General features: G+C 59.3%; 1 protein-coding gene across 1 annotated transcript in view; it reads right to left on the bottom strand.

Moving 5' to 3' along the window:
* Neurl1 (neuralized E3 ubiquitin protein ligase 1) overlaps positions 1–20,917 on the bottom strand; it is a 26,329-nt gene extending 5,412 nt beyond the window's left edge. Inside the window, exons 1-3 of the mRNA XM_010626459.2 lie at positions 20,668–20,917; positions 10,717–10,958; positions 10,184–10,505 (exon numbers count right to left, since the gene is read on the bottom strand). Coding sequence (XP_010624761.1) covers positions 10,184–10,505; positions 10,717–10,958; positions 20,668–20,701 — 598 coding nt within the window. The 5' untranslated portion in view covers positions 20,702–20,917. The remainder of the gene's footprint in view (positions 1–10,183; positions 10,506–10,716; positions 10,959–20,667) is intronic.
* Positions 20,918–21,720: the final 803 nt, after the last annotated feature.

Below are 21,720 nucleotides of genomic sequence, written 5' to 3' on the forward strand. Positions count from 1 at the left end.
GTCTGCGGGAGGAAGCGGGGACGGGCAGAGGAGGGAGCGCGCTGGCGAGCAGCTAGCCGGCAGACGAGGAAGGGAGGGTCGGGACCATGGGCCACCTTGGTGACACGGTGTTCTGTCCACGCTGAGCTACTTCTCCAACACTCTTATTTTTCCAAACAGTGCTGCGCTAAATTGCCTAGCTGAGCTTGGCTTGCAACCCTCCTGCCTCATCCTCCCAGAGTGCTGGGATTATTGGTATGCACCACCATGCCCAGCTAAGAATTTATCATTTTTTGGTTTTTGGTTTTAAGTGCAAGGCCCTAGGTTTGGTCCCCAGCTACCCGTTTTCTTAAATGTTAGCCCTGCTTTGCTCCAGTTCCCAGAACACACCAAGGCAGCAGGGATTGTACCCCAGAGGAGGCCACAGGGAACCCCACCCGACCCGCTCTCTGGCCTGGGAGGTTACCACCGCCACCGAGGACGCTGAGGAAGAGGCATTCAGCACACTCACCCGGAGGTGCTTTTGAGAGTGACGCCACCTGAGGATGCTGAGGAGGAGGCATTCAGCACACTCACCTGGAGGTGCTTTTGAGAGTGACGCCACCTGAGGACGCTAAGAGGCATTCAGCACACTCACCTGGAGGTGCTTCTGAGAGTGATGCAGCTGGAAATCAGGTTCTTTCACTTTAATCACACAAGTGACACAAAACTGTTTTATAGAAAATATAGTTCAGTGAAAAGAAACCTGTCTGTCTGCACCCACCCCGGGGAAAGCACTTTTAATATTTGAATTACCACCTCTTAGTCTTTTAAAAATGTATTTTTGGTTTTTTAAGGTAAAAATTGAGTTATGCTGTATAAACACCAAGAGTTGTTCATGTTTTATGTGTAGTAAATCTCTTTGGAAATGCGATAATGTTGACCTGTCTCCCCGGAAAGCCACACATGCTCGCGGACTCAGTGGGCACCTTCAGGCCCTTGGTGAGTGGACCTAAGTGGTCAGTGGACCTGGACTCGGGCAGAGCACCTTCCGGCCCAGCACACTTCCTGTGTCCTGAGCCCCTCTGCCACCTGCTGGAGCTGTTTCCAGAACCGCCTTCCTGCAGGCTGTTACAGAGCCCCTCACCTTCTAAGGAAAATGGACAGCACTATTGGTCTTCTTTAAAGCAGCCCTGGAAAGAGGCCACGTGACAGGCAAAGCTCCAGGCGATGCCTCGAGCAGTAGATCAAGGCCCACCCTACGCCAGTGCCTCAGTCCATCACTTCAGAGCCTCCTTGCTGGCTGCCCCCTCTGCAGCCTCCCACGTCGGGCCAGTGCCCTGTGGGCCCCACGTGGGACAGCAGAAGCAGATGCGGTTTCAGCTAGGTGGGCCCCTCTCTGCAGTCTCCCTGTTTTACCCAGCCCACCCCCCGCGCCTGCAGGAAGTGTGTGAGGGGCCCTGAGGTCTGGCCATGCCCCTCCCGAGCCTCCTGCTGCTGCTGCTCTGGTGCAGCCTCCTGGGGCCTGGGTTTCCCAGCATCGTGTGGGTGAGGAGGAGGGAGCCCACCGGAAATTGCGATTCTTCCAGAGAATTGACTGCGACTGAGATGGTGCAGAGAGGCGGGACGTGCAGAGGCAGAAAGTGGGACCGGCCCAGCAGGAAGAGCGGGAAGGTGGGGTAGACCCGCAGGGAGCCTATGGCAGAGCCTCAGAGATTCCAGAGGACTAGGAAAGGAGGAGGGAATAGCAGGGAGCAGAGGAAGTCAAGGCGCTCGGGATGTCCAGCCAGGGCTGGGGACAGGGCTGGCCCGAGTTTCCCGAGCTGGCTGGGTGTGAGATCTCCGGGCTCCTCTGTGTCCATTCCGGCCACTGTGGAGCTCATGTCTCTGTTTCCTTCCCTTACACTGTAATCTACCTCCCCATATTGAATCCACTGTCCTCAGGGACTACGTGGCACCCACACATCTGGACAGGGCTCCCGATGTTCCTTGGCCACCTCAAGAAACAGTGTGGCTGTCAGCACCACTGGTGTGTGCACTGTACTTCTAATAATGCAACCCAAGAGCACTTGGGTTTTCTTAGGAACCAGAGGCCAAGTACTGGCAGGTGGGACGGGGGGAGCAGAGTAAAGGCCCGAATTTGAGCTCACTGGCCTGGGCTCAAATGCTGACTGCCCATTTCACTGGGACAGGCTCTGTGACCTTAGACAAGCAGCTTAACCTTATGGGGTCTCTTCTTCAGCACCGAAATCTGTACCACAGTACCTGTGTGTACACACAGGCCTGTGTAGTCTGCATCCCGAACCCCTCGGTAGAGGTGCTGAGAAAATGAAATGCATTACGGTCTACTGGCACCCAGGACAGTGAGTACCTGGCCCATAAGGACCATTAACAGTTGCTAAGATCAGTCAGACATATCAGGGCCACCTGCAATCCCAGTCAGCTGAGACAGGAGGATCGAAGTTCAAGGCCAGACTGGGCTGCATAGCAAAACTCTGTCTTTTAAGAAAAAATCAAAAAGCCCAGTTGTTAATATAGACTGCGTTTCACACGCCTCAGAGGAATGGGCCCTGGGGAGCTCGGTTCTGGTTTCAAATGCCCAGCCCAGCACGTGGCTGGCCACCTTGGATGAGCAGGTCCCTGCGGTCTGATGGGTCACCTGGAAATGGAGCAGACACCGGCCTTGAGGTGCTGTGGCCAAGGTCAGGGCCAGAGCAGAGCCCCTGGCACCCGAAAGGTCTCTGGTGATGTCAGATACTAGCACCTCCTCAGTCTCCTTGGTTACCCGAGGTCAAGCCCACCGTGGGCACCTAGGAGATTCCCAAGTGAAGGCACTGACCAAAGACCAGGAAGCAGCAGCCCACAAGTGGACATTAGAGAAGTGAGGAAAGGAGAGGCAGTGGAGATGGGGGCTCAGAACGGGACCCCTGCGGCTTCCTTGAGATGCCCGTGGAGCTGGGAGGGCTGCTAGGAAAAGCTCAATAGGCCCGAGGCCCTGGGGTCAGGGCCGGCCCAGGCGTGTCCTCTCCCCTTTCCCCACCAGCCCATGGCCACTGGAGCAGCTGCAGGGCCCAGCCAGCTCCAAATTATCTGCCAGTCAGGGGGCCCAGCTGCACGCCCTGAAATAGATGCAGCCTGGGGTGGAGCAGAGCCCTCTGGAGAGGGGACCACGGCCACAGCCTGGGCCAGTGAGCCCACATGGAGATGGGTCAGGGTCCCGTCAGGGGACGACGTGTGGGACCAACCTCAGCCCTAGGGCAAGGCAACCTGGACCCCGAACAACAGGGAGGCCCCACGTTTGGAAGCAACAGGTTACCTAACCAGTGCGGCAGACACAGCTACCCGCTGGGAGGTTACAACAGGCCAGGGCAGCACAAGGTCACAGCTGGCTCCCCACTTGTCCCCTCTTCCAGGACGGCATTGGTCAGCCTTCGGCTCCTGCCTATGCTGGTGTCCAGCAGATACTTTGGGCCAGAACAGAAATAACCTGGCCCTGCAAGAGCAGAGAGCCCAGTGCCAGAGGCTTCTTCCTCATTCACTGACCTACTGTGTGCCCAGCCCTGGGCAGGGGATAAAGGGAGGGAGAAGCCCCGCTCCAGCCTCATAAGCCAGGGGTCAGAAGGAGGGAACAATGGAATCCGATTTGGTTGCAGGAGTCTAAGCATTTGGGATTAGATCTGACCTTAGAGGAACGGAGGAGCTAAGGAACGAGGCAATCCCTTGATCACTGCCAGTTCTCTCAGCCTTGGTTAGAATGCCTCTGAGAACAGGAAGCTCACACCTCTCTGGCTCGCCAGCCCCCATCTCTGAATAACTGGTTTGGTTTAGTTTCTTTTGGTTTTCAGACAAGGTCTCACTATGTAGTTCAGACTAGCCTTGAACTCACTGTGTAGCCCGGGCTGGCCTCCAACTCATGGAAATCCTCCTACCTCAGCCTTCAGAGTGCTGGGATTACAGGCGTGAGCCACCACACCTGGCTACGTGACTATTGGAAAAACTCCCAGTGTATGGATCTGCATGTCGTCCAGTCCTTGGGGCCCCCCACAGGGTGATGTCCACTGTAGAATAAAGACCTTGCCTGGGGCCAAGGTCACCATGGTTTGTTTCGGGGGGGGGCGTCCTGGGGCAGGACCTGGTCTAGCGGGTCATGAGAGGCCCATGGAAAGGGGAGGCTGGGAGAGCAACCCAGGAAGAGCAGGGCCGGTGAGAAGGCCCCTGGGTCAGCTGCCGCCCAGACCGCACAGCCTGCAGTGCATGGCCTGCCTTGGGCTTGCACAGGGGCCTCCTTTGAAGGGGGCTGCCGGCAGCTGGGAGTCTTGTTTGTTGGAGTCTCACATCCACAGCATGGGATAATCTATAACACGGGTCAGCCTGCAGCCACTGGTGAAGTCGCTGCCTGGCCATTCACACCTCCACCACAGCAGCTGGCAGTCCGGCAGGGCCCAGGGCACAGTGGGTTCTCTCCCCCTGGGGCAGCGCCCTGTGACCCACACTTCCCTCCACCCTCTCCTGCTGCTGCAGCCTCAGAGAAGCCAGGGGAGACACATCCCTGAGGCTGGGGCGGACAGCAGGCTCAAGTCGAAGACCCCTAGACTTATGGGGTCCTCGGGGTTTCAGTGTCTAGGGTTTACTTGGCCTAGCAGCTCTCAAACTTCCTTTTTTTAAAGCAGTGGGTTGTATGTCCAGCGGAACCAGGAGGCCCAGCGGGGCCCAGGAAGTGACCACAAGACCCTGCCCCTCGCCCTCTCAGCCCTTCTCAGTTGCCCCAAGGTGCCTCTGAAGAACCCCAGGGTCCTCCTGCTGGAGGACTGGCTTTGGGATTTGTTTCTTGGCGGAGGGAGGGAGAAGGCTGGAAGCATTTAAACCAAGCGTCCCCTTTTAACCTGGAGACGAGAGCACTTCCCGTTCTGTAAATACCTTTACACCTCCAAACCTCAGGCATCTGCCGGGACTAGGCATATGAGAAACACCCCTGCCACCGCCACTGAGGGGCCGGAAGTCTCCCCTTGGTGCTCTCAGGCTTTTGTCATGAGAGCTTTGGCCACATTCTGCAGGGCCCAGCTCTTCCCTGCGCCCCCAGATGGCGCCAAGGCCCCAGAATACAACTTGGTCCAAAGAGACACGAAACTGATATGCAACCAAGGAGAAGGACCTCGAGGAGGTGTGGGCCACTCCGCATCCGCAGGGCTGAGCCGCACCCAAGACCCACACTCATCTTACCACACGGGACCCGGCTGACCCTCTTCCTGTGCCCCACTGTGCAGCTAACCCTGGCCTGAGCTCTCAGCCACCCAGTCCTGGAGGCCTCGGGCCACAGGGGGCACTCAGGCTTGGTCGGGAGCTCAGAGGGACTCACATCTGGAGAAGCCAGGAGGCCGCAGCAGCCCAGGCTCTGGGTTCAAATTCCAGTTCCACCAACTATGAGCTGTGTGACCTCTCCGAGCCTCCATTTCCTTATCTATAAAGTAGGTACAATAATAACTTTCTCTGCAAGGTGTGCAGGCTGTCATCACAGAATGCAAAATATGTGACACAAAGCTGCCAGGCCACACAGACCTGTGTGCGCTTTGGCGGTCCCTCGGAGAGGAAGAGCCTTCTCGGGCTAGGGCGGTCAGGAAGCCCGGGGGGAGTGGGAAGGGGCTGGACACCACTGCAGAACTGGGATGAGTGGAAGGGGATCTACAAGTGTCTCTGCCACAAAAGGAGCAGCGAGATTTCTCTTGGTCCTGGGGTGGACCCAGGGCTCTGCCACTGAGCTGCATCCCCTCCCTGTTATTTCATCCACAGGGTCTTGTGGAGCCGCTCCAGCTGGCCTCCAAGTCTCTCAGGGGCCTGTGCTCAGCCTCCGAGTAGCTGGGATCACAGGTGTGTACCACCAGAGATTTCTTTTTAATGAAAAATTTTTCATTAAAAGGCAAGATTTTATTAATGAGGAAGAAAATTGTCAAAGAAACCATGATCAGCATCCTCCACTGTCTCCATCCCAAGAGCTGGCACTGGCTCCTTAAACTAATATTTGCCTCTCGGCCTCTGAGAGCTGTGGCCAAGGGTAAATATTGGTTTAGCCTGGGAAGCAGAAGACCAGATGGCAGTTCAGTCCTGCCGGGGTGGACTCCCGCTCTCCTGCTGCCAGGCCGAGCCACACCCTGGACGGGCCCCAGCCCAGAGCAGCCTGTCCCCCAAAGCCTACCTAAAGCCCCATGCTGGTATCCCCAGGCAGTGGGTTCTCCCACGCTGGCAGTGGAACGCTCTGAGTTCTCAGGCCCCGTGCCCTCCTGGCAGCACCATCTTGCTGTGCCCTTGACTCTGGTCAGCCTGTGAGGCCCGCGTCCCTGACCCCCCGGCTCCTGTCCAGAGGGGCTGAATCGTCCTCTTCCGACAACTCTCCACCCTGTCCCGTGCAGATCACGGCCACCTTCCCATGCCAGCCCTCGCCCCAAGGCTCTGCACCACTGCTCCGCCCTGCTCCCCTCTCGGCTCTCCATGAGTCTCTTCCCTTTCCCTGCGTGGGTCTGGGTGGACTCGCCTGCCCCCAGAAGTCTTCCAGCCTTGCGCCCCAGCGCCCACCCGCACCTTGGCCCTCGAGGCCATGCTCGTCACAGGACTGGACTCTCTGGCGTGTCCCCTGTGAGAACGCATCATGATGGGGATGGCTGCTAGGGTCCCCTCCCCTCACACCACCTGGGCTACGGGGGGCTCCAGGGACGCCCAGGACACTGTGTCCCTCCCTTATGTCAGGACGACGGCTGCTCCTCCCGAGCTCACATTTCTGAGAGCAGCAGGGAGACCTCGAGAGGCTGGGATAGAGGTTTATCTGTCCTAGTATTAATCACCCCATAAAACTTGCATTTACTTAGTTGCTGGCAGGGCCTCTTCCTGGAGGTAGGAAGCTCTTATTCTTGGAGATACCAGTGAGGCCTTGGGCCAGGGAGCTGGGAGGAAAGGGGGTGACTGCCCAGCTCTAGCTCGTGGGCCCGAAGATGGCCTGAAGCTGGCCTGCTGGCCATGGCACGGGCCTGGGCTATAATCGAGGTGGGTGGGGCAAGACACCAGCCTGTACCTCACTCTGCCTGGCTCCGTGCCTGCTGTGTGCACACCTGCCTGGCTCGGGGCACCCAAGAACAGGCAAGGTTTGGGGGCTTCCGTTCCAGGCAGAGGCAGGAGGGGACAGGGGAGGCCTGGCAGGAAATCCCTAAAGATCTGACACCAGTTTGGGGGACAGTCACCCTGGGAAACTGACCAGAGTCCTCAGAGCCACCAAGACAGATAGCCACATTCTTCAGAGGAAAGACAGTACTGGGAAAGGGAACCCAGAAAAGCAAGAAGAGGCCGGGTGTGGTGGCACACACACCTGTAATCTCAGCACTTGGGAGGCTGAGGCAGGAGGATCACCTTGAGTTCAAGGCAGCCCTGGGCTACATAGCTACATAGTGAGTTTAAAGCCAGCCTGAAGTACAGTGAGAACCTGTCTCAAAAAAAAAAAAAAAAAAAGAAAGAAAGAAAGAAAGAAAAAGAAAGCAAGAAAGAGAAAGGGAGAGGGGAGAAGAGAGAGGAAAGAAGAAAGAAGAAAGAAAGAAGAGCCAGAGGGGTCAGGTAGGGGAGACACCGAGGCCCTGGAAGAGGAAGACGGGGTGACAGGCGTCACGGGCCGGGGGGGTGGGAAGGCATGGAGCCTGAGTCTGTACAGGGTGGCAGGGCAGACACCACAGAGGGGGGCCCCAGGCAGCAGCACGGCTGATCTCTCCCTCTCTCCCGCTTTCCCTCTGTCTCTTACACATAGACACAAATCAGTTTAAGAAGAACAAACTGGAGAGACAGTTTAATCTGCTAATTGAATTCAGGGGCTGTGGTCAGCGTTTGAAAATGCCTGGGGATTTCGGCGATCTCTGGCTGGGGCTGCAGCCCTGTGGGGTGTGCAGAGCGCCGGCCGGCCAGGACAGCGAGAGTGACCGCCGCCATGCTCCTGCAGACCCAGGTATGGTCAGAGCAGTGGGCCCAGGGGTCGGCGCCCGTCACCTGACCTCCCCTGGGTCCCGTCAGCCCAGGCCATGGCTCCTGCTCCGAGAAGCCCCCTGGGCTCTGTCGTCTCACTGACCTCAGCCTCTGACTTCGGCTTCCCTGCTGTCTCCAGAGCACCAGTGCAGCAAGCTCGCCCTTTCCTGCTCCGAGAAGCCCCCTGGGCTCTGTCGTCTCACTGACCTCAGCCTCTGACTTCGGCTTCCCTGCTGTCTCCAGAGCACCAGTGCAGCCCCAGCTCGCCCTTCCCTACATGCGCCTTGGTTTTCTCCCTGGGTGGGGAGAAAAAACCCTCTCCCAGGCCTGCTGCTGAGAGGTGAAGTGAGCCAGGCGGATGGAAAGCATCCCGGCAGATGGAAGGGATCCTATGACCACAGTGCTAAGTGATTTACTACCGTGTCACGGTGCTGCCCAGTGCGTCCCCAGCAGGTGCCGGCGAACCAGGACCTGCCAAGGGCGCTCCACCTCAGGTAACGAGTCCCGTCCTCCCACTGCCCTGCCTGCCCCTCTCCACCCTGTGAATGTCACTTGGAGAAAGCAGACACGTTACCCCACTTCTCTGCCCCACCAAGACCGTGACTTCCTCTGGTTCCCGTGTGACAGAGCCCGGGCTAAGAGAAGCGGGGGCACAGGCCGGACCCCAGGCCTCAGAGCACGGAGGGGAAGCCTGGCTCCCCGGGAACGCGAGGACGCTGCTAGCCTGGCACCCGCTGTGTCTGCAGCTCCTCCGAAGACCGCTTCTCAAGTTTCCAAAAGAACCCGAGAGCTTTACACACATGGGGAAACCAAGTCCAGGACCCAGCTCTCACTCAGCTACAGGGCCCCAGCTGGCGACGCACCCTTTGCGGTGGCTGGCACCTGGCACCGCCCTGCAGGCTCCCCACTTGTCGGCGGGGAGCAGACACACTTCCACTGACGTGAAAAACACGAAGTTCCTGAGGTGTTGGTTAATGAAAACAGCTTTCTGACCTTTGGAACTTCAGCAGAATGGCTTCTGAATACTCACTGCTTTGTTTTTACTTTCACTGTCTTTTTACTCATATGAAAGTGTTTTTGAGAAGTTTTACTGTTTCTAGGCTCTGAAGCCAGAAAGGAAAAAAAAAGTGCTCACCCATCTTCACGGCATTTCTGTCCAACAGGAGGGGACAAGCTGGGAGGTGGAGGACCTCCCCAGAGCTGGGGGAGCTCGTCTAGACTCTTTAACTTGACTTCATCTTCCCACCAACCCATGTTACTGACAGGAGGCTGAGGCAGGAAGGCTCTGACGGGGCCCAGAGTCTACATGTGCATGCTCACACATGCTCGCACACTCCCACACATGCGAGCACAGTGCCCAAGTACGGCAGGTAGAAGGGTGCTGGTGGGGAGGCCCCGCCCCACACCGGCTCACTGTGTTACCCGAGGAAGTCCAAGGCGCTCTGTATAGGCTCCAGCCCGGAGGTGCCCTGTGGCCAGCAAGCTTGTACCTCAGGGCTCAGGCCCGCACCTGGCACTGCTCCCCACCCACAGGACGTCTGCCCTGCTCCTGCCCTGCAGGAGCCTGATTTACACAGGGCCCAGCAGCAACTGAACAGTCTAGGCCCCATAGTGCTGTCTACTCCCATCACTGCTAACCTGGCGTCACTGCCAAAAGCACTGGTCAGTGTGGCTGCCCACACCTGTAGTCCCAGCTGCTCAGGAGGATGAGGCAGGAGGATACAAGCTTTAAGGTAGCCTGGTGCACTTAGCAAGACACTGTCTCAAAGTACAAGCTAAGAAGGGCTGGAGGTGGAGCTGTGACGGAGCACTCTGGGCTCAGTCCACAGGGAAAAGCGACCCCAGGCAGGTCCCAGCCCAGGTGGGAGCTCACCCTGGAGCAGGACAGACTACACAGAGGGGCAGCCCCACCACCCTCCACCGCCTCAAATTCAAGTCTCCAATTCTGTTGTCCCAGCAATGGAATCAGCCTCACAGGGCCACTGTGAGAACAGGCAGCACTGACATCCCTGGCATGTGCCAGGCCCTCTGTAGACCACAGTCACTGCGACCAACACTGGTGAGTCCTGGAAACAGGGTCTGAGGGGTGTGTGCGTCCCAGGCTTGGGCTGAGGGCTGAGGAGGTGGCCCCTCATAGGCATCCCTTGCTGAAGCTGCAGGGGGAGCCGGCCCTGGGGTCTAATCCCGGGGCTTTGCTGCCTGACACCCGGCGAGGTCAGAGGGTGGCACTCACCTAGCAGCTGGACACCCCGAGTGAGGCCGTAGACGTCCACCAGGGCCCAGAGCGGGTCAGCCGTGGGCACCCCGCTGAAGAAGAGCATGGCAGTGGAGCCGTTGATTCGGTAGAACACCCGGCCCTTCTTGTCCACCCAGAAGGCGATGATGTTCCCCTCGTTGGCAAACTCCTCAGGCAGCGCCTTGGCCCAGAAGCCGCTCTGGGACACCAGGTCGGGGCAGGCATACTTGGGCAGCGAGTCGGGGTGGATGCGGGACGGGTCCTTGCTTGTGAAGCCCAGCCGCAGGGCCCCGCTCCAGCAGCACTGCTTCTTGGTGATCTGGTGGCAGGAGGTGGCCTCAGCCCAGCATCCCCTGGGCCGGGGAAGGCAGGCACCCTTTCGTGCCATCCACCCTCAGCGACTCCCGGGGAACCTGCCATGCACGGGGGCAGCCAGGGCCCAGGCCAGGCCGGGCTCCTCCTTGTCACACGAGAAGGCAGGGAAAGGAGGGGAAGAGGGAAGGGTGTGGGAGGGGGTGGCCGGGACCCACCTTCAGCCTGACTTGCTCGTAGAGCAGCACCGGGCGGTTACTGAAGGTGATGGCGTTGCAGAAGCTGGCCTGCCTCTTGACGGCCTTGTGGCTGAGGTCCATGAGGATCTGGGAGCCCTTGGTGTGGGGGTGGAAGAGCAGCGGTGTGGCTGGTAGCCCCCCGCCGGGCAGCACCGGGGGGCAGTGCTTCTGCTTGTGGTGGCAGCGATGAGAAGTGGTGGGGAAGGGGCCCCCGATGGAGTCTGCAAAGGAACCAGAGTGCTCAGCAGGTCCAAGAGCCAGCCTGGAGCCCCGAGGAAGGTGAGGGTTGGGACACAGGGGCTGCCTTGCACCTCCGCCATCCGCCCTCCACCCCAGCCACCTTCACCACTGCTGCTCCTGCTGCTGCCCACCTCAGCCTCCACTCGCCGGTTACCACCCCCTCGGAGTGGCGCATGACCCTCCGTCCGCCCCCTCCTTCCACCGCCAGCCCTGTAAGTCACCCCCACCGCCACTTATTCAACAAATATCCATCCCATGTCCATGAGTACCAGGCCCTGTCCTATCCACTGGGGCTCCAAATATGAAGCACATGAGGATCCTATCCTCCTGAAACCCACAGCCCAGGAAGAGACAGACATGGACGGAAACCACGGTGCAAAATGGCACGGTGAGGCCACCCACAGGGCCAACGGGCAGGTCACGTCCCTGGAGAAGAGGAGCAAACACCACGCAGGCAAGCATGGTCCACTGCTGACCAGGAGGGGCACCACTGGGGCCACCTCCCCACCCCAGCTTCCTCCTGCCCTGCGCATGGTGCTTTCTGCAGGAATAGCTCTCCCTAGCTGAGATAGAGCACTGGGCCAGAGAGGCGAGAGAGGAGAGGAGCACAGTCAGGGGTCTGTCTGTCACTCGCTGGCCACGGGGCTTTGGGAGGAGCTGAGACTCTCCCCTCTCTCGGCAGTGGGCCAGTTCGACCACCCGGGCTGGGGACCTGAGGGTGCCCTTCTCCCCAGGACCTGCACCAGCATTCCTTCGGGAGGAGGAGGACACCCATCCAGTCTTCCTGAGGAGCGAGACCACAGAGGGCGGCGAGGAGGAGGAGTGCAGAGCTGGGAGAGGCAGGCCTCCCCGACCTGCTCCACTCCACGGGGCAGTAAGGGCAGGACGGAAGGGAGCAGGGAGGGAGACCTGCGTCCAGGCGCTGCCCGGGTGGCATCATCTCCTCGCCTCCCTGCGTGTTTTCCTTCCCTGTACTCCTGAGGCCAGCACCAGCTCCCCTCCAGGGCCGGGACCCAGTGCACAGACGGCGTCTCCGGAACAGCTCCGGTGTGCCAGGCCGAGAGCAGGATGGCTCGGGGGAGGCTCGCCGTCTCCCTCCTGGGAGAAAGCTGCTCTAGAGCCACCTGACCCACAGGGCTGCAGAGCCACCATGCTGGCTGCACGGCTGGGGGTGCTTCCCGGAAGCTGAGTGGCCAGCAGTGCAGAAGAGGGGCAAGCAGTCTGGGAGGGACGGCGAGGGTGGCGCTGGGCTCCAGCGGGCCTGGGACACAGCGCATCTCCGTTTCAAACAACACCTGCTGCAGGCAGGGGCATCACGCTGTCGGTGTACAGCAGCAAGCGGGTGAAGCAGGGAAGTCCGAGGGGGAGCTGTGCACATCCGTGCTCGTGCTCAGCAGTGACAGGCAACACTGCAATTTGCACAACATGTGTTTCGAGCCGGTTACAAACAGGGCAGAGTCCGTGCGAAGCCGCAGTTCTCCCCCGCAGCCCTCCCTGCTCTTCCCCTGCTTCCACTGTGGCAGACCCTACTGAGTGCAAACACAGCTCCAGGGACCAAAATCAACAGGGGCACAGGGCGAGGCAGAGAGCGGGGGCACCCAGGAGCACGAGGCAGCAGCGGGTGACAGCTGTATGGGGGTGTGCTCAAGTCCAGCCCATCACACTAGACGCACGCAGGCCAGTGTATGGCAGTGGCACCTCTGAAGGGCAGTCAGTCTGACCGTGTTTGTTTGGCTGGTTTTAGGTTTTTGGTCTTTTGAGACAGGCATTGCTAAGTTGCCCAGCCTGGCCTCCAGCTCTCTATCTTTTAGCCTCAGTGTCCCCAGTGCTAGAATTATAGGCATGGGCCACACACCTTGCCATAAGTCAGTTTTTGGAAACCCACTGAGTCCGGCTGCTGAGCGGAGCTTCTCCTCTGCAGTCACTGCTTCCGAGGACCACGGACCAACTGCAGGCCTCAGCCCTTCAAACCGTTCCTTTCCTTCCCACCCACCCTGCCAGGGACCTGTGGTCCTGGGCAAAAGTCTAGAAAACACTTACAGTGGTGACCCCACGGGCTGAAGACCCAGCCCTAGAAGGACATTCCCCGGGGCTCCCCTTCCACAGGGAGGACCCAGAGCCCAGTCCCCATCGGTCCCAGAGCTGTGGGCGTGGAGCACCGGGTCCACATCCTGGTGCATCACAAAACGGATGGCGACAATGGGCCCAGAGCGTGCAAAGACTCTTGTGGACACACAAAGCAGAGCGCGGCTCACCTTTCTTCCTCATCCCTGACCCCAGGAGCCCCATATTCATACACACAGAACACACCCCGCCACATCGTCCAGGAAGCATGGCATCATTTACCAAGCACTTCTGGGGCCAGGCTCTGGACCCAGAGCTCTCTACATACACTTGGCAATTTCACCTGCACTGGTAACTCACAAGATAGGAAGGGATGTCATCAACCCAACTTATGGATGACAAATCTAAGCCGAGAGAGCTCGAGCTGCTTGCCCAAGGTCCTGCAGCAAGCAGGAAATGGACCTATCTTGCTCCATGACCAGTGCCATTAACCATTTAGTACTAACAGGAGGAGATCACAGCCTTGGTGTGCTGAATACATTTTCTAGATGCACATTAAAATGTGGCCACAAAACATGAAAAAATCATCCATGTACCATCTGAAATCAAGTCACGGAGCACAAAGGGGACACGTGGCATTCTGCCCTGTGCCACCAGAACAGAGACGTAGAAGGTGTTCTCAGCTTCACCCCTGATGGTGGGATGCAGAGGAGGGGATGGGCTGGCCGCACCTCACAGAACCGAATACTGTCCTTACCACAAAGCACTCCCACTGCCCAAAAGCATGCCCACAGCACGACCAACCCGCAGCTCCACCCAACACCACCCCAGGCAGACACAACCCAGGCATCCTCTGAGTAGTGGACAGACAGACCAAATGTGCAGCACCACGCCACGCTGCCGCTCTGCAGGGGAAACAGACCTCACCACACGGCAAGGATGGACAAGCTCAGCAGTGCTCGGAAGGAAGGAAGCCAGACACAAAGGCTCCAGGCTGTCGTCCACCCGCCTGATGCCCGAGAAAGGCCACAAAGGCAAGAGATGTCAGAGTGCAGGGTGAGGAATGAGGTGTGACCACAGTGGGGCACAAGGATATTTCCGTGGCAGAAACACTCTGTCTAGATGGTGGTAGTGGTTACACAACTTTTACACATTTGTCCGGGACGTGATACACTCTAAAGGATGAATGCACCACACAGACATTAGACTTCAGTTACAAGGCAACAACCAACGAGTCAGGGCTTCATGAAGTTGAGGGGAAGAGAGGATGCAGTTTTTACCCCATCCTTGCAGCCATCTACAGGAGATCCCCAAACTGTCATTCCGACCCAAACCTTGAGTCCTTCCCCATTGAACTGAAATGGGGTGCCCTGTGACCCATGGGTGTGGACAAGTGCAGTGCAGTTTGCACTGCACCCTGCTTCCTGTACCTGTCTTCTCAGCCCAAGTGTGGCCTCCCAGGACAGCTACGGAAGCCATCCTGCCCTCGGGCGCGGTCCCAGACCCTGGCTCTGAGGCCAGGTGGCTGTGCCAGAGACTTCTCTGGTTTGCTGAGCAGCTCTGGCGCCCAACAGGCCTTGCTGGAGTACTGTCATCCCCTCCCCACTCCAAGCTCTGGGGAGTCCGTGAGTGCCCACACTCGAGCTGCCAGTCCCACCTCAGAAACCATATCCCTGTCCACTCTGCTGTCACGGCCTTCATTCATTCAGGCCTGATCGCTTCTCTTTGGAACCAGGCCTGGGCCCTCAGACACAGCCTCAGAGGCCGGTGTGCTCTTCCCAAGTACTGCACTGTGAATGGTGGCCTCAGAGGTGGCCGTAGTGACTGTCAACCTAGAGTTCTGTTGTCTCCTAGACAGCAGTGGGACAGGCTGTGGGCAGGGAGCACCTTGCAGCCAGACTGAACAGCAGCCCCATCAGAGCCCTCAGGAGCATCCTCTCAGCGACAGGTCCACAAGCTCCAGGCCAGGTGAGGCTGTCACCATGGAAATGCACCCCCTTGGCTCTGTCCTCCTGGGTGCCAGCCTGGCCAGCCCTGAGGCAAACCCCAGCCTCACCTTCCTGCCCCGCTCAGGGTCCCAGTGCACAGCAGGCTCTGGCAGGTAGTTCAGAGGACACAGAGAGGGAGCCACCCACCTCCACCACAGCAGCAGCGCATAGATCAACAGGGAAGATCCTGGCTTCTGCCCCCAGGGCCACTCTGACCCAGGCCCTCCAGCCACAGTGAAGAGCCCTTCTGAGCCCAGCCCAGCTGCCACCATGCCCAGAAGCTCTGTCCCCAACTGCAAGAGCTCTGGGAGCCTCCCTTCCTCGTCTGTGAATGGAATCTTCGCGGTTTAGAGGAGACTCAGGACAGAGGCTCAGGAGGGCTTGCTGGCCATGCCAGGACTAAGTCCCGGTCCCACTGCTCAGCACTTCCTGCTTTATCCTGGCTCAGAACCCTCCCAGGCCTGACCCAGGCTCTGCTGACCCACTGGGGCCTCTGCATCTGAGCCTCTGCCTCGTGGCCCTGGACACAGGCTCTCGCCTCGATGGTTTTTCTCCCACGAAGGAGGCTGCTGTCACTTTCTGGGCAGCAGGGGAGGGCACGGATGACGAGCACTGGAGCAGGAGTCCCTGGGCCCAGGCCCACTGTGTGATTCTGGACAAGTCGCTTTGCCTCTCTGGACATTGAGTTCTTTCTCATCAACCACTCTGCCCTTCACCACGGGTTACTGCAACAACCGGATGAGCTCCTGAGCTTCTAGCGAGAAAGAACTTGGGGGGTCTCCACAGACTACAGGAGAGCTCACAATTTGAACTGACTTCTGCACGATAAGTGAACAGGGCTCCCTCCGAGGAAGGAATTGGGGAGGGGACTTGGGCGACAGAGTCAACTGTAAAACTGGGCCTGAGTGGCTCCTGGGGCTCCCTAAAGGAGTCTGCCTCCCCTCTGTAGTGGGTCCAGCCCAACCTCTTCCTCCCCCGCCCCACCGCATGCCTGACTTTCTCTGGGTTGTGCTGCAGCCGAGATCCTTCCCACAAGTCTCTCTGACCCCAGACTAGGTTAGGGCCCTACTACAGACCTCTGGGGACCTCCACACCACAGCAGACAGCTACTCACAGCCAAGCAGCCTGCTCAACCCCAGGAGCCCCAGAATGAAGCCCAAATGCCCCCAGACACTCGCTGTCTGCCTATGCAGCACCGCAAGTCCCTTTCACACCCAGAATGGCGCTGGGTATAAGCCGTCCTTGAGAGAGAACAGTCTCACAGGCCCTGCTGCGTTCTGCAGAGCAGACCCAGGCTGGGAAAGACTGTCACTGTCTGTCTGTCCTGACAGACTGTGGGCCTCCTGGGGGCAGAGGCCTCTCTGACAGCTGTTTCTCTGATGCCCAGCTCAGAGCACAGAGCACCGCTCAGCAGAAACTGCCAAGGAGTGGCCAGCGTCGGTTCATCTCAGTCTTCCTAGACTACGGGCAGGTGTCCACAGAGCACTCGGCATGTGCCTCACCTTTCCAGGGCCCAGGGAGACACCAGCAAAGGGAGGTAATAAAGGAGCAGCTTCCTTCCAGCCTAGTGCCAAGGCCCCACGCTGCACACCCGACCTCAGCACTGGCCCTGCTCAAGAACCTCCATAACTCCCCACTTGCCGCCAGGAGAAAAGGAGGAAGGGAGGCCATGAGGGTCGGCACTGCTCTTCACAGCCAGCCTGTCTCTCACCCCGAACCCCCTATCTGCAGGGAGCAGTGCCTGCTGTGGCCTCAGTGCACACCATCGTGTGTGCAGGCTGGACCCACAGCCCACTTCCAGACCAGAGTTCAGCTGGGCAGTGGCACACCACTCCCACGCCTGGGTCTGGGAAGATGGACGCTTCCACCTTGGCTACTCCGAGGAGCCCAGATGCCATGTGGTAGATGCCCTGTGGTAAAGCCCGTCTGGTGGGGGACCAAGGTCTGCCCGTGAGAGTGAGCAGTGAGCAATCTTGGAGACAGGAACCTCCACGAAAGCCTTCAGGGGAGGCTGCCTTTTTGTTTTAAATACTAGGTCTTCACACTGAGCTACATCTCTTTTTATTGGAGACATTGCTAAGTCACTAAGTTGCCCAAGCTGAGCTCAAACTTGGAATCATCCTGCCTCAGCCTCCCAGAGTGCTGGAATTACAGATATGTTCCACCATGCCTGGCCCCAGCCAACAGTTTGTACCCTTATGAGAGATGAAGCCAGAGGCAGCTAGTTGCACTATGCCAAGGTTCCCGACCACAGAAACCGCCAGACAATTAAGTGTGTGTTGTTTCAAGTTTCAGGGCAGACTGCTGCACAGCAATAGATCATTAATACAGTATGATCGTCCTGTTCCTCAGGTAAGGGAAAGGAGGACCCAAGAGCTAAGGACTCACCCGGGGCCAGAGTCACACAAGGGTGAGTGGCTGAGCAGGGCTCCGAATGCCCATCAGCCCTCAGAGTCCCAGAGTCAGGAAGATTTGATTCCTGTCCTCATCCCCCCAGCCCCTAATGGCAAATGCTAGCCCTCTTCTGGTGGCCCATGGGGCTGGGGGCGCAGCCAGAGGAGCCCTGAGCGACCCCCACATAGCCCTCCGTCTGCCACTGCCAGTTGCTAGGCACAGCCCACAGCCCACCTGGCCCTCTCTACAGCCCCGAGGGCAGACGTCACCGTCCCAGCCCACACAGGGGACACAGACACGCGGAGGGGCCAAGCCCAAGCCAACCCATGAGAGCAGAGCAGCGCCCATCTCCGAGGACACCCCCAGCCTCCCTCCGCTGTCCACCTCGTCCGGCCGCCTACCTCCTGGCCACCCCTCAGCTCCACCAACAGCCTGAACCCCACACACTGCCCTCTGCCTCCCTGACCAGGCACCTGCTAGTGCCCTAGTGCCAGTCAGGGAGCGGAGCTGAGGGAACAGGGAGAGGATCAGCCTGCTGCCTGCCCTCCCGGAACCCCACGCTTCTGGGTGTGGGTGTGTGGCCGGAAGTCACAGACACACCCTGGGCTCCAAGGGGCTGTTCTTGGCCTGAGCCCCCAGAGCTGCTGGAGGAGCCCCTCTGCACTACTCGGGGCTCACAAGGATGCCTCCCCTGTGCCCGCTTGCTTGCTTGAGAATTAAGGAACCCAAGCAGGAGAAGTGGGGAGTCAGCCCCGATGGGGCAAGGTACGGTGTGCCCTCGAAGGCACCAGCTGCACAACCTCAGCACTTCCCTTTCCAGGCCATGCACCTCTGTGAAAGGAAGAAGTGGGAACCAGTCTCTCAGGACCCCAAGCCCCGGCGCCCTCCGATGCAGGCTGGGTGACCTGCCTGTCTGGCGTGCATCTGGGTGTCACCCACATGTCACCCCTCAGCAATGGGGCTGCCCTTGGGGTTACTGCTGCCGCTGTGTCCCTCTGTGATTCCTGCCGGCCCCAGCCTGCTGAGGTCCAGCAGCTGCCCTGGAGAGCTGCCTGGTGAGAGAAGATGGTGTAACCACTCCAAGCGCCTCCCAAATGGGAACACATTTCTCCCATCAGTGCCTCCCGGACTGGTCCCAGAGGAGTCCACTACACACACACACACACACACACACACACACACACACACCACGGGCACAGAGTACACCACAACTGCCTACAGCTACTCACCTAGCAGTGCAGACAGGACAACATGCGGTCTCTTCAATGCACAGACAAACTTCACAGCACACACACAGAGCTCCAGAACACAGGCCCACCAGTTACAGAGAGCAGAAGCAGAGCCCCAACACTTCCTCAGCACAAAGCTTAGGTTAGCCCAGCCCAGAGTGCCGGTGGGTTTCCGCCACCCCTCCCTCACTGCAGCCCAGCCAGAGTCCTCGGGCTCAAGTCCTCAGGCATGCCCAAGGCCCCAGGGGAATACTTTAGGGCATTTGGGCAAGACTTCAGGGCCATAAGCAACCCAGGGAAGGGCCCCTGCCTGCGCCTCCTGCTGGCCCAGCTCAACTCACAGGGAACGAACCCAGAGCTCCTGGGCAGTCCGTGTGGATGTCCAGGTGGCCTGTGAGCATGCGTGGGTGGGTGGGTGTGGCTCCAGCAGGGGACTCGTGGGCACAGGCACACTCCCCTCCACACCCCATCTCCTCCTGTGAACAGCAGGCAGGGAAACAGGACGTCCGACTAAAGCTCTCCAGTGACCCCAGCCTGGCCGCCCACCCAAGCTGTCCTGCTGCCCCAGGAGAATGGGACACAGGGCAGCGACGGACTGCAACCTGGGGCTGAGCACACTTGTCCACACCCCCTCGATTTTCCTGCGAGCTGACCCACACAGTCCTCACTACAAGCTGGGAGGACGAGGTGCCCGCCCTCAAAACATGCAACTCCACACCCCGGAGCACGCCCTTGGGCCTCAGGGTCCCCACACTCGGGAGCCCGGGCTTTGGCAGCTGGAGGGCAGAGTGCCAAGCCCGGAGCTCACTGAGACCTCTTGCCCTCTTCATGGACACACGCTCGCCCAAGTCTGACCCCAGTGGAAAATGTCGACAGCCCGCGGGCCATGTGTGCCCTGAGGAGCCCCCGCCACACAGCCAGGCCAGTCGGCCAGGTCAGCCTGCCCAAGTCTCCAGCCAGGCCAGCCGCTGGCACTGCCTGGCCAGCTCCGGATTATGTGTCTTCCAGGGCCTCCCATCTGTCACTCGGCCTCCAGGCTCAGGACAAAATTCATTTCCTTTTAAGAGGACCAATGGTTTGCTTTTCCTGTGTCTTTCTCGGCCTTTTTCTTTCTAAATTAGAAATTACTCTGCCAAAATCCAGAGTTTAGCTGGAGGAAGCCACCTGGCCACCTATCCTGGCCACAGCTCCAGGCCTCTCCACACCCAGCGGATTTGCGGAGGGAGGCCACTCGCCTCTGGACACCCTGTCCAAGCGGACAGCCGGGAGCGTGGCAGGGCCCCCACCAACTCTGGCACACCAGACTGAGAGGACCTAGCTCCGGTGCTGAGGAAGGTGGGCCCCTGGGGGACTGGGCTCCACCAGCTTTGGCTCCCAGGACCACAGCACCCAGCCAGGGGCACAAGAGGACCAGAGCGGGAGCAGGCAGGGGCCCAGCAGACAGGGTCCCTCCACACTTCTGAACCCCCAGCCACCCGCCAGTCTGTTGGATGGATGGAGATGAACCATGGGGTCAGGAACTCAGCAGCCTCCCTCACAGAAGCCACGCTTTGAGAAGCAGTTTGTGCAGCATGGGGTGTCACTGGCACGCCCAAGGGGTCAGACACAAGAGGCATAGCACACACCCACAAAAGCTCCACAGCACAGACACGCACACATAATCCAGTACACACGCGTGCGAACACACACCTTCCCACCATGGGTCACCGCACCAGCTCCGCAACCCACGCCAGGGCCACAAACAGCCCCCAGCTGTGCAGCCGTGGCTGCCTCCGTCCAGGGGAGAGGCGGGCAGGGACAGCCAGGATCTCCTAATCCACCCAGGGCTGCTCAACACCCCTGAGAGGACAGAGACTGCGGGGACCCCGCGCCTGACCTGGCTCTCCTCAGCATTTGGGGCTCCCAAGGAGCGAGGGCCAAGGGGGTGACCGAGCCCTCGGTCCCAGTGCCCTGTCCCAGCTCTCAGGCTGTCCCCGTGGGGATGGGAGGGCATCCAGCACCCACGGGGGCCTTACCGCGGAGGGTGCTCCGGGTGATCTGTCCCCCCATCGCTGGCAGCGGGCAGTGCGGCCACCTCCGTCTGGCTGGCCAGCCTCGTCGCCGTCACCAAGCGGCCCCAGACGTCAGCTCCCCTCCTCCCCCCAGTCCTCCCCAGGGCCGGCAGGCATGGCAGGGCTGAGAGAGCCCTCCCGGATGCACACAACCGGCGTGGCCACACACACGCACACTGCCTCCCAGCTCCCACCCGCTCTGAGCTCCCCACCTCCCGCTGTACAGGCGATGGGCTCTGTCGTGTTTATTTACATAAGGAGGAGGAGACTGGAGGCAGCCTGAAATAGCCCAGCTCCAGAAAGCACTGCGATGCCCCAGTGCTCTCCCCTCTCGAGCCTCCTGTCTCTCACACACACACCCCACAGACACACGGGGATACAGTGACACACACACACGATTCTCCCACCATCTGGGCCTGCAGCCCTTCATTCTTCCCGTGCTCCTCCGAGCAGGCACAGGGCTGGGCAAGGGGGTGGCAGTGAGCAGAAGGACACTGTCCCTGCCCTCGGGGTCTGGGTCAGGCTGGGGCCATGGATGAAGACCTGACTCCCTCTCTACCTTCTTCCAGGCTCTGCTCAGAGTTCTCCAGATATGGGCTCCTTCAGTCCTCACAGGCTGCTGCTGCGACAGGTTCAGGAGATGGTCATCTCAAAGCCGAAAGACCGAGACCAAGGGAGGAGATGCACCAGGGGTGGCCAGGCTGGGGCGCAGGTGCACCCTGGGAAGCCAGCATCAGAACCCAGGTTTCGGCCCCACACCAAGCCATCCCTTTACGCACACCCTGTCTGCCTGTCCCGACTTCTCAAAAATTTAACTCAACTGGACCACACTTATTAACCACCTACTATGTGCAGAGCCACATCTATGCATGGGGAATGCAATGGTGACGGACATCGGGGGCCCTCCTTTCTTGGACTCACAGTGCAGAAGGAAACAGAGACTTACCAAGCAGCCTCGGAAGGAAAGTGTGAATGCTGTTTGAAAGGAACAGTATATAACATCCAGAAAAGTAAGAC

This window comes from Fukomys damarensis, unplaced genomic scaffold (genome assembly GCF_012274545.1).
Source record: "Fukomys damarensis isolate Sample0158 unplaced genomic scaffold, DMR_v1.0_HiC HiC_scaffold_8, whole genome shotgun sequence".
NCBI classification, from domain to species: Eukaryota; Metazoa; Chordata; class Mammalia; order Rodentia; family Bathyergidae; genus Fukomys; species Fukomys damarensis.